The sequence below is a fragment of the Oncorhynchus masou genome, chromosome 22 (assembly GCF_036934945.1).
Source record: "Oncorhynchus masou masou isolate Uvic2021 chromosome 22, UVic_Omas_1.1, whole genome shotgun sequence".
In the NCBI taxonomy this organism is placed as follows: domain Eukaryota; kingdom Metazoa; phylum Chordata; class Actinopteri; order Salmoniformes; family Salmonidae; genus Oncorhynchus; species Oncorhynchus masou.
In genome coordinates, this window is record NC_088233.1 from 48534433 (window position 1) to 48546909 (window position 12477).

The 12477-nt window shown below is 43.5% G+C and overlaps 1 protein-coding gene across 1 annotated transcript; it reads right to left on the minus strand.

Annotated features, from left to right (window-relative positions):
* Positions 1-228: 228 nt before the first annotated feature.
* tdg.1 (thymine DNA glycosylase, tandem duplicate 1) lies at positions 229-11184 on the minus strand. The gene is made up of 10 exons (XM_064930412.1): positions 11054-11184; positions 4985-5154; positions 4452-4756; positions 4209-4278; positions 3809-3944; positions 3570-3652; positions 3389-3483; positions 2932-3103; positions 2533-2677; positions 229-316 (listed from the first exon to the last, which is right to left on the minus strand). Exons 2-9 carry the CDS (start codon positions 5046-5048, stop codon positions 2556-2558), a joined length of 1047 nt encoding a protein of 348 aa, XP_064786484.1. The 5' UTR covers positions 5049-5154; positions 11054-11184; the 3' UTR covers positions 229-316; positions 2533-2555.
* Between the last annotated feature and the right edge of the window lie 1293 nt (positions 11185-12477).

Consider the following 12477-nt stretch of genomic DNA (forward strand, 5'->3'; position numbering starts at 1 on the left):
CCAAAATGGCAAAAAAATAAAAATACAAAACACTAAAAACTATCATTTCTGTCTTCAAACAGAGGTGCAGCTTCTTGTTGAAGGGAGAGTAAAGGATGTGCGGCTTTGAGGTCTGTGCACGAATAGATAGGGCTCGTTAGGAGCCATTTACCCTTTCTTATACGTTTGCCACCCATGCCTGTGGTTCTTTAGAGCCACCCATGTCTAATCTGATCAGTGAACGATTGCCTCATCCACTGTCTGTCTGGGAGTTGTCCTTCTGTGGTGGTGGTGGCAGCTGTAGGAGGTTGGTAAGTGTTTGCCTTCTCAGCAGCGTCTGAAATTAGAACAAAAGGCCTTTAAAGCTCTGAGGTGAGGAAATTTGGGCACGCTACCTCGAGCCCATTGTTAGGTGGGGCAGGTAGCCTCGTGGTTAGAGCGTTCGACTTGTAACCGGAAGGTTGCTAGATCGAATCCCCCAAGCTGACAAGGTACAAATCTGTTGTTCTGCCCCTGAGCAAGGCAGTTTACCCACTGTTCCTAGGCCGTCATTGTAAATAAGAATTTGTTCTTAAATGACATGCCTAGATAAATAAAGGATAAATAAGAAAAATTGGAACAGGTGTGTTTTAGGCATGGAGGTCAAAAGATCGGGCTTCTTTGTATCCGTGCTATTATGGCTTCTGTGACAGCATGGGCAGCACCAATTTAGGGCTTTCCATTTCTTCTTCTTCTTCTACTTCTGAGTCTAAACAAACTGAATAGGTGCATACTGCCACCTGGAGTGTGTTGTCTGAACATGTGTAAAGCCAAAGTTGGTGATTTACTCACTACCACCTGCGGTTATGGAATGTTTGCTCATTGGCTGATTTCTCCTGATGACCTGGATGGAATTATGTGATCCTTCCTTAACCCATAGGAAAAATTGTAAAAGTCCTCAATGGCGCTGCCCATGCTAAAACAGGATTTGGGGCACAATTCTTTTAAATATATTTAACCTTTATTTATCTAGGCAAGTCGGTTAAGAACAAATTCTTATTTACAAAACCATAAACGTGCACTCCTTGGGGTCCCCAGGACAGAGTTTGGCAAACGCTGAACTACAGCCAGAGGATGGGTACATGACGGACACATTGTTGTTTTGCAGTTCTCATATATTGTTCATATGGTAAGTACGTATTTGTTGCATGAGAAATAGAAGGAAAACTATTACTGCCACCAGTTGAGGCATTGTCAAAAACACAAGGCTCGACATCAATGAGTTGCGTCGTAGACTATCCTTTGGCCACTTCCGCTGTTCACAAGTGATTTCCCATTTCATAGGGTTATTTCTCTCCCTACCACTGGTTGCTCTGTTTTGAAGGACACTCGAGGGGGAGGGCTAAGTGGTGGTTATTGGGATTGAGCTTATGGGTTTAGGCCATAGCTAGACAGTACACATCCCATCCATAGGGGACAGCAGCAACCGGGCCTGGTACTGACTGTGCCAGCAAGGCATGATAAGTTAGTGATCAGCAGGTGAGAGGTGTACGGAGTAGGACTTTAGTTTTGGCATGCCTTCTTGATTCTTTTTCTGTATATTAGAATTATTTTTGTCACAATTGAACAACTATGACCTGCTTGGGCTGACTGACTACAGAGTCCAGACAGAGCTCACCCTGGAAAGTACGTGTGTCCTAATTACAACACCGGTCAGCTTAAAAATCGCTTACTTTCATGCTTAATGCACACATTAATTTCAGGTTATGGCCCAGTTAGTTAGCTAGGACCCCTAAACATAGCTTTGGTAAAAATATTCTATAGTCTAGGTAATTGGTTTCAAAACCCCATTCAGTCTCCTACATTTTTGGCTATGCCATCAGCAATAGAGTACCACAGTATGAGTCATAATACCCATAAAACCTAGTGGTCAAACTGGGATATGGTTCCAATCATTTACCCACCATTCATTTTTCCCATAGGGGTTTTTAGAAACACAAATAATGGCTGTTTCGTGTAGGCTTACCCTGGTGTGATGTTTTGATAACCGTGTAAATCTCTATGAGAACTGCAAAACAACAATGTGTCCGTCATGTACCCATCCTCTGGCTGTAGTTCGGCATTTCCCAAACTCTGTCCTGGGGAACCCAAGGGGTGCATTTTCCCCCCTCAAAAATCCCCTATGGGGAAAATGAATGGTGGAATAACGATTGGAACCATTTCCCTGTTTGACCGCTAGGTTATATGACACACCCTGCATTCCAAACCGACCCCTAGCCACTCCCGTAGATCTGGAGGGATTGGTTAGGAATACGCAAAATATGCCTTTTGATAGGCTGGATGTAATTTACGCCATATTATTCCCACCTATCCAGACCCTTTAAATCTGTAGCAGTGTCAGGAGACGAGGAATTCGAGGCCATACAAATCCAGTGCTTGGATCACGATACCTCGTGGCGCCTAGACTCACTACAAGGTGAGGATGCGGAAGTACTTTTGTAATTTGGGTTAACTACCACTTTTTAAGACCACAGTTGATATAGTTACTGCTCATTCTATTTGTATGGTGCTGACCTGTGTTTCCAGCCAACGAGAAGTTAGTGACCGTTGCTCTGGCCCTCCACAGGCCCGGGCCCGTCCTCTCCATACGCTCCGCCGAAGGCGGCCTCGTAGCCTGGGTCGTACGCCTCTTCCTTGATCGCCATCCTCTTAGCGTCCTCTGCAACGGGGAGAAAAACACACAATTCAATTCATGACTTTTTTTTTGTCGTTTTGAAATCAGCTCCTTCAGGTGACTATGACTACCTTGAGACCATGAGATGGGACAGGACCGTGATGGGTTTTCATTTCATTCTTCAAAATGAAATGTCATATTGTACCTTATCATAATAAATGTACATTTTATATTAATTAGGTCAATGATGTTCCTGTTTGAATAGTCATTATAGCGCTGCCTGCAGCACGTTCTCTTACCTTTGGCCAGTCCCAGGTCAAAGCTGTACTCCAACTCCTGAATCTCCTCAGATCGGGCCACGCCCCTGAGCTGGTCCCTCAATTCCCTCAGCTTGATGTAGAAGTGCACTTTGTCCTGGGCACGGGGAAACTGGGCGCAGCGGGCACTCGACGAGGGCATCAGATATAATGCCTGTGTGGGCGAGGGCAGGGTTACATGTAATTTCAAAGGGGAAATGGCACGGTACTGCCACCGTATGCTCAATGATCATAGTTAAATGTGAACTATTTCAAAGACTGTTTTGTTCGATTTGAATCTTTAGTCAAAACGGTGACATTTGGATCAGTTATTGTGAGAAAGCGGTTGGTCTAGGAAGTACATCTTCTTTCAACTCTTCCATTTCTTTATCCTCCATTCATCATGAAATACAGTATCTGGAGCACAACAACATACACTACCAGGTAGCAGAGCCCTTACCACTTCACAGTCCGGTATCTTGTGTGGCTGCAGACCAAAGTCAAGCTTCTTGGGCTTTTTACCAAACATCTCTCTGCAGAACATTTCATAGATACCTGAAAATAAACAGAATGTCAATGGTTAATATCGAATTTCAATGGAAAGTTCTGGCCACTGGAATTTCTCCTATGTAGCTACTTACATTTTCCATTGAAAACAGCTATGAGGGGCTTGTACTTTTTCAGCTTCTCAACAAGAATTAAGGCGCCCTCGCGTAGCTCTTTGCTGTGGAGAAACAGAAGATTTGAGTCAAACATTGTATTCCATCTATGTTAATTCAGCTTGCTATGTGGCCACTGTTCGAGACAAATGGCTCTGCAACCTCCCACAGCACATTGCAGACTGACTTTAGGTATTTTATCATGTTCTTCCTAAGCTTACGTTGACAGGTCCTTGCTTCCAGGCGTTGTCCTTGCCACCATGTTGGTGAAGCCGATCTTATATTTCTCTGGCAGGCTGGTGTCGCTCATGTGGTTAAGCTGCTCATCAGTGAATCCGGACAAGAACAGGCACTTCCCTGAAGAGGATAACTACTCATTAAATTCATTGTACCATTATTTTTCTGAAATTGGGGTGAAAATCTGAATTCTCTGCGCACTAAGCGTACAACTGCATCATCCTGTTTGGCATGAGTAACATAACATTGACTTAAATGTAAAGTTTAGCCATTTATTTGATTCATAAATGGTGTTAGGGTAATGAAGAGCAGACAAAACAAATACTGAGAAGGAAGATTATGTTTTCAAAGTAAGAGACTGAATAAATACGCAAAGCAACTTACAGAAATGGTTTCCATGGCCAGGGAACCATCGTCCAACATAGGCTGCCACGAGACCTGGGTTGATTCCAATCTAGAACAAAAAAGTTGCATATTATACTACTGTTTTTTTCTCTCATTAGAGCACGCAAGACAGAACATTTTGCAGCTGAAAACGAAAATAAGCATTTCTCAAATTGGACAAATCAAGTATCTCCATTGTCTGGCACACATCAAAAAATGTCTGCCACAAAGCGACAAACTCACGATAACATAGTCCAGGTTGTAGTCAAGGATGTCGGTCAGAGTTCTACTCATGACCTCATCCTCAGTCATGCCTTTGAAGCGGTCCCTTTTCTTCTTGACTTTCTTGAAGGTCTTGTCTATTTTCTCCTGCGTGCCGTCTGCCTCTTGACCCTCCTTGCCTTTCTTGGGCTTGGGTCCCGGTTTGGCCTTGGGTCCTGGTTTGGCCTTGGGTCCTGGTTTGGCCTTGGGTCCTGGTTTGGCCTTGGGCATTTTGGGTGGCTTGGGTTCCTTTGGTTGTGCCGTTCTCCCACGCTTTTTTGCTGGAGCTGCAAGAGGGAGAGATCTTCCAATCACCTTGCTGTGAACCTTCACACTAGCCTCGACTGTCACAGGAACACTGATTTGTTCGATGAAGCATTTGTTTTAAAATCTGTGGGGAAATGCATCAAAGAACACTTCGCCCACAAATTAATCAACTTTAAATCCATCAGAAATACATTAAGGCTCATGTCCGTTATTGAATACAGCTCGGCGGGAATAAAGAACCAGGGTACCTTTCGCTATGTTGGCGGGCTCTTGCAGTGCCATGGGCTCATGACTGACAACCATATGAGCCATGACCCTCTGTCTTGGTCCCTCTGTGTAGTGAGGGTGAGGACTGTGATGGTGGCTGATGCCCAGCTACTGCCCCTGCAGAGCTTGAAGCTGTTGAGTAGACTGAATCCTGAAAAAAGGAAGACAAAAAAAAAGACCCACATTGTTAATTATATAACTGAAATACACTGACTATGCCAAACATTAGGAACACCTTCCTAGTATTGCGTTGAAACCCCCCCACCTCTCTCTCAGAACTGCCTCAATAAGTCGGCATGGACTCTACAAGGTGTTGAAAGTGTTCCACAGGAATTATGGCCCATGTTGACTCCAATGCTTCCCACAGTTGTGTCAAGTTCGCTGGATGTCCTTTGGGTGGTGGACCATTCTTGATACACGCGGGAAACTGTTGAGCGTGGAAAAACCCAGCAGTGTTGCAGTTCTTGACACAAACCAGTGCGCCTGGCACCTACTACCATACCCCGTTCAAAAGGCACTTAATTCACCCTCTGAATGGTACACACAACCAATGTCTCAACTGTCTCAAGACTTAAAAATCCTCCCCTTCATCTACACTGGGTTGAAGTGGATTTAACAAGTGACATCAATAAGGGATCATAGCTTTCACTTGGATTCACCTGATTGGTCTGTAATGTTTTGTATACTCAAGTGTATATTCTAGTACAGGATTTCCTGTAGTCGGTCCTCGGGACCCACGTTTTGGTTTTTGCCCAAGTACTACACAGCTGATTCAAATAGGCAACTAATCATTAACCTTTGATCATTTGAATCAACCGTGAATTGTTAGGGCAAAACACTAAACGTACAACCCTTGGTGAAAAAATATATTAGTATATATTTGTACTTTAGATTTTTTGTTTTAAGTAGCCACCCTTTGCCTTGATGACTGAGTTTGGGGAAAGCTGTAGTGACACCTGTAAAACAAGTACATCATACCCTCCAGGACAGATTCAGAAACTTCAAAAGGTACCAGAATGTCCATTGCTCGTGTTTCTTGGCCCAAGCAAGTCTCTTGTTCTTATCCTTTAGTAGTGGTTTCCTTGCAGCAATTTGACCATGAAGTCCCGATTCACGCAGTCTCCTCTGAACAGTTGATGTTGAGGTGTGTCTGTTACTTGAACTCTGTGAAGCATTTATTTGGGCTGCAATTTCTGAGGCAGGTAACTCTAATGAACTTATCCTCTGCAGCAGAGGTAACTCTGGGTCTTCCTTTCCTGTGGCGGTCCTCATGAGAGCCAGTTTCATCATAGCACTTGATGGTTGAAAACTTCTTCAGGATTGGTGGGTCCCCTGCCCTGACAGTTGAGCTAACGTAGGCTAATGCGATTAGCATGAGGTTGTAAGTAACAAGAACGTTTCTGAGGACATAGACATATCTGATATTGGCAGAAAGCTTAAATTCTTGTTAATCTAACGGCACTGTCCAATTTACAGTAGATATTACAGTGAAAGAATACCATGCTATAGTTTGAGGAGAGTGCACAATTTTGAACATAAAAAGTTATTAATAAACAAATTAGGCACATTTGGGCAGTCTTGATACACATTTTTGAACAGAAATGCAATGGTGCAAGATGGGACAAAAACATCCCTGACGGCCAAACCCTCCTCTAACCCGGACGATGCTGGGCCAATTGTGCGCCACCCAATGGGTCTCCCTGTCGCGGCCGGCTGCGACAGAGCCTGGACTCGAACCAGGGTCTCTAGTGGCACAGCTAGCAATGCAATGCAATGCCTTAGACCACTAGGCCACTCGGGAGGCAACAGAGAGATCCTTGATGAAAACCTGCTCCAGAGCGCACAGGACCTCAGACTGGGGCGAAGGTTCACCTTCCAACAGAACAACGACCCTAAGCACACAGCCAAGACAACGCAGAAGTGGCTTCGGGACAAGTCTCTGAATGTCCTTGAGCGGCCCAGCCAGGGCATTGACTTTAACCTGGTCCAACATCTCAAGAGACCTGAAAATAGCTGTGCAGCGACACTTCCCATCCAACCTGAAAGAGCTTGAGAGGATCTGCAAATGGGGAAAAACTCCCTGAATACAGGTGTGCCAAGTTTGTAACGTCATACCCAAGAAAACGCGAGGCTATAATGGCTGCCAATGGTGCTTCAACAAAGTACTGAGTAAAGGGCCTGAATACAGTTGACATGTTTTATTATCTAAAATCCTGTTTTTGCGTCTGTCATTATGGGGTATTGTGTGTAGATTGAGTAAAAAAATCTAGAATAAAGCTGTATCATAGCAAAATGTGGAAAAGTCAAGGGGTCTGAATACTTTCCAAATGCATTGTGTGTACACAGACACACACACGACCAAAAGTATGTGGACACCTGCTCATCAAACATCTCATTCTGGGAAGGCTTTCCACCGGATGTTGGAATATTGCTGCGGGGACTATTGAGATCAGGCACTGATGTTGGGTGATTGGGCCTGCCTCGTGGTCGGGATTCCAATTCATCCCAAAGGTGTTCGATGGAGTTGTCCACCATTCTATATACTTTCGGCCCGTCATTGGACACTGTGCAATCTAACCTCCAAACGAGCTTCAATGCCATACTACACTCCTTCCGTGGCCTCCAACTGCTCTTAAACGCTAGTAAAACCAAATGCATGCTTTTCAACCGATCGCTGCCTGCACCCGCATGCCCGACTAGCATCACCACACTGGATGGTTCCGACCTTGAATATGTGGACACCTATAAGTACCTAGGTGTCTGGCTAGACTGCAAACTCTCCTTCCAGACCCATATCAAACATCTCCAATCGAAAATCAAATCAAGAGTCGGCTTTCTATTCCGCAACAAAGCCTCCTTCACTCACGCTGCCAAGCTTACCCTAGTAAAACTGACTATCCTACCGATCCTCGACTTCGGCGATGTCATCTACAAAATTGCTTCCAACACTCTACTCAGCAAACTGGATGCAGTTTATCACAGTGCCATCCGTTTTGTCACTAAAGCACCTTATACCACCCACCACTGCGTCTTGTATGCTCTAGTCGGCTGGCCCTCGCTACATATTCGTCGCCAGACCCACTGGCTCCAGGTCATCTACAAGGCCATGCTAGGTAAAGCTCCGCCTTATCTCAGTTCACTGGTCACGATGGCAACACCCATCCGTAGCACGCGCTCCAGCAGGTGTATCTCACTGATCATCCCTAAAGCCAACACCTCATTCGGCCGCCTTTCGTTCCAGTACTCTGCTGCCTGTGACTGGAACGAATTGCAAAAATCGCTGAAGTTGGAGACTTTTATCTCCCTCACCAACTTCAAACATCAGCTATCTGAGCAGCTAACCGATCGATTGGTAAATAGCCCACCCATTTTCACCTACCTCATCCCCACAGTTTTTATTTATTTACTTTTTCTGCTCTTTTGCACACCAATATCTCTACCTGTACATGATAATCTGATCATTTATCACTCCAGTGTTAATCTGCAATATTGTAATTATTTGCCAAATGAGAACTTGTTCTCAACTAGCCTACCTGGTTAAATAAAGGTGAAATAAAATAAAAAAAGGTCAGGGCTCTGAACAGGCCAGTCAATTTCTTCACACAGGCCGTCAAACCATCTGTATGTACCAGCTTAACCGTATGTGCACAGGGGCATTGTCATGCTGAAACAGGAAAGGGCATTCCCCAAACTGCTGCCACAAAGTTGGAATCACAAAATAGTCAAGAATGTCATTGTATGCAGCAGCGTTAAGATTCCCTTCCCTGGAACTAAGGGGCCTAACCCGAAACATGAAAAACTGCCCCAGACCATTATTCCTCCTCCACCAAAATGTCCAGTTGGCACTGTGCATTCGGGCAGGTAGAGTTCTCCTGGCATTCACCAAACCCAGATTTGTCCATCGGACTGCCAGATGGTGAAACGGGATTAATCACTCCAGAGAACACGTTACCACTGCTCCAGAGTCCAATGGAGGCGAGCATTACACCACTCCAGTCAACGTGCATGGTGATCTTAGGCTTGTGTGCGGCTGCTTGGCCATGGAAACCCATTTCAAGAAGTTCCCGATGAACAGTTCTTGTGCTGACGTTGCTTACAGAGGCAGTTTGGAACTCAGCAGTGAGTGTTGCAACCGAGTACAGACGCTTCAGCATTCAGTTGTCCCATTCTGTGAGCTTGAATGGCCTACCACTTCGTGTCCGAGCTGATGTTGCTCCCTGATGTTTCCCCTTCACAATAACAGCACTTACAGTTGACCGGAGCAGCTCTAGCAGGGCAGAAGTTTGACGAACTGAATTGTTGGAAAGATGGCATCCTATGACGGTGCAACGTAAAAAAAAGGCCATTCTACTGCCAATGGAGATTGCATGGCTGTGTGCTCAATTGTATACACCTGTCAGCAATGGGTGTGGCTGCAATAGCCAAAATCCACTAATTTGAAGGGGTGTCCACATACTTGTGTGTATGTATTTGCATGTATGTATGTCCAGTTGAAGTCGGAAGTTTACACACACCTTAGCCAAATACATTTAAACTCAGGTTTTACAATTTCTGACATTTAATCCTAGTAGAAATTCCCTGTCTTAGGTCAGTTTATTTTAAGAATGTAAAATGTCAGAATAATAGTAAAGAATGATTTATTTTAGCTTTTATTTATTTCATCACATTCCCAGTGGGTCAGAAGTTTACATGCACTCAATTAGTATTTGGTAGCATTGCCTTTAAATTGTTTAACTTGGGTCAAATGTTTCTGGTAGCCTTCCACGAGCTTCCCACAATAAGTTGGGTGAAATTTGGCCCATTCCTCCTGACAGAGCTGGTGTATCTGAGTCAGGTTTGTAGGCCTCCTTGCTTGCACATGCCTTTTCAGTTCTGCCCACAAATGTTCTATAGGTTTGAGGTCAGGGCTTTGTGATGGCCACTCCAATACCTTGACTTTCTTGTCCTTAAGCCATTTTGACACAACTTTGGAAGTATGCTTGGGGTGATTGTCCATTTGGAAGACCCATTTGCAACCAAGCTATAACTTCCTGACTGATGTCTTGAGATGTTGCTTCAATATATCCACATAATTTTCCATCCTCATGATGCCATCTATTTTGTGAAGTGCACCAGTCTCTCCTGCAGCAAAGCACCCCCACAACATGATGCTGCCACCCCTGTGCTTCACGGTTGGGATGATGTTCTTCAGCTTGCAAGCCTCCCCTTTTTCCTCTAAACATAATGATGGTCATTGTGGCCAAACAGTTCTATTTCATGTCCTCTGGTCTGATTTCTCCAAAAAGTACAATCTTTGTCCCAATGTGCAGTTTCAAACCATAGCCTGGCTTTTTTATGGCGGTTTTTGAGCAGTGGCTTCTTCCTTGCTGAGCGGCCTTTCAGGTTATGTCGATATAGGACTCGTTTTACTGTGGATATAAATATTTTGCACCTGTTTCCTCCAGCACATTCACAAAGTCCTTTGCTGTTGTTCTGGGATTGATTTGCACTTTTCGCACCAAAGTATGTTCATCTCTAGAAAACAGAACGCATCTCCTTCCTGAGCGGTATGAGAACTCAACACTGTTGAAAATATTTTGAGGGGACAAGCAGTCATCAACACAGCTTTTATTTTCTTTATGGTGTATTTACTTTGTTAGTCTGATCAATATTCATATTGACATTATTATTATTCTGATTTGGATATAGCACATTTCCTGGTCATTGTCAATGTCTGGCATTGTAGGATGAATACGTCAGCTAGCAAGTGTCAGGGAGAAAAGTCAAAAGGATAAATGTTGTGCTAGACTAGTGTCGCTTTAGTAACTTGTTTGTCAACAAATTAAACAATCACACATTCTACCCCTACTTCGTCTATAGTGTACTTTCAATCAAAATCTAAGCCATTATGGATACCGAACGTAAGCTGGCGAATATAGCTATGCTAACTAGCTTGGTTAGCTTTTCCGCAAAATAGCATGGATGAATGACTTGCTAACTAGCAATGAGCCGGTTCGCTGTCCATTGAATACAAATCGTATGTAACGTTAATTGACCAAATGCATACATACCTCTTACAGATATGGTTGAATGTGTTTATTATTTTTCTTGAAAACGATTGTACTCTATCAATTTCCTTTTGGACTTGCTAGCAAGCAACAAAGAAAGAGATGCACGTCAACTTTGACATGGGACTATACCAACATTATTAATAGGGAAACAAAGTAAAAACGTTCTTCTCCTGAAATAATACGTCAACTTTTAGTGCATGTATAACGAACATTTATATTGACATCAGGGATTCATGCTAATTATAATAAGAACTGAAAAAAATATACATAACCCAAGCCACATATCCCCCCCTTATCAGCGTTGGTTTGCTCTACGGACTTTTAAACTCGCGAGGTGGTTTTCCATTGGCTTCCAACCCTCTGACCACATGCAAGCAGGCAAGGTCGCGGTTTAATATGAATTAGCGCCATGAGAATATGCTTTTAGATTTTCTTGTATTGCTGTTTCGTGAGCGAATTCAAGCAGATGGTGGTAACAAATTTATAAGCCTTTCTGGTGGGCCTATTTTGTCCTGCTTTTAGTGGCACGCGCCTTTGAGTGTTGGCCACATGAGAAAATAAATGACCGAGGTATTTTTGGCGTTACTTATAGGCCTACTATGCTACAGTAGGCATATATGCTATTCGGTTCTGTTTAATATGAATTAATCATTGTGATATTGCAAGACATTGATTTGATTGAGATTTGATCTAACTTTACTAAATGAACACCATTGTGAGAAGTTATAATCTTCCTATTTGTAAAAATAATAACAATAAGTGATGAAAAGGCATTAGGCGTAGGCAACAGATGGGTTATTTTAAGTGATTTGAGCGCCATTCAAATCGTGGTGCTGAAAGGACGGCACCATGGTCACATACTGTATAAGAGTTATATGAACATCAAGGCATACACGTGGTGAATTTGGATCCTAGATCTCTTTGGTGTGATAAGGTTCATGTGATGGATCAGTTTATCTGCATATGCAATAGTGGTACGTTTCCATAAGCTAAGCACTCGGAACAGTAGGGTGAGTTCAAGTGCATCTTACACGAGCCCCAAATCCATAAGAAACTGTTTTGAGGACAGCAGTTTTAGCAACCCCTGGAGTTCTGTCTAGCAGTTCTTATGTCAGATTTGGCCCGCTCAAAGTGGTGAATCATCCAACCTGCATTGGGGAGAAGATAGGGAAGAAACCACCATTTACCTACATATAGGCTGCTATTGCCAGCATATTTATTTACTTAGTCATTCTATAATTTTCATGCAATTTATGTGGGAATTAAATAGAATTTGAGAATTTATAATTATTGTTATCAAATTGAAATTTGTGAGGTAGCGCCCCTCACCTGCACTATGGCAAGACGACATCCCTGCTGATATGTGCAATAAATTTGGGAATGTAAAACTCTGGTTACTATCTCTCTAGTTGCTGACCATTCAA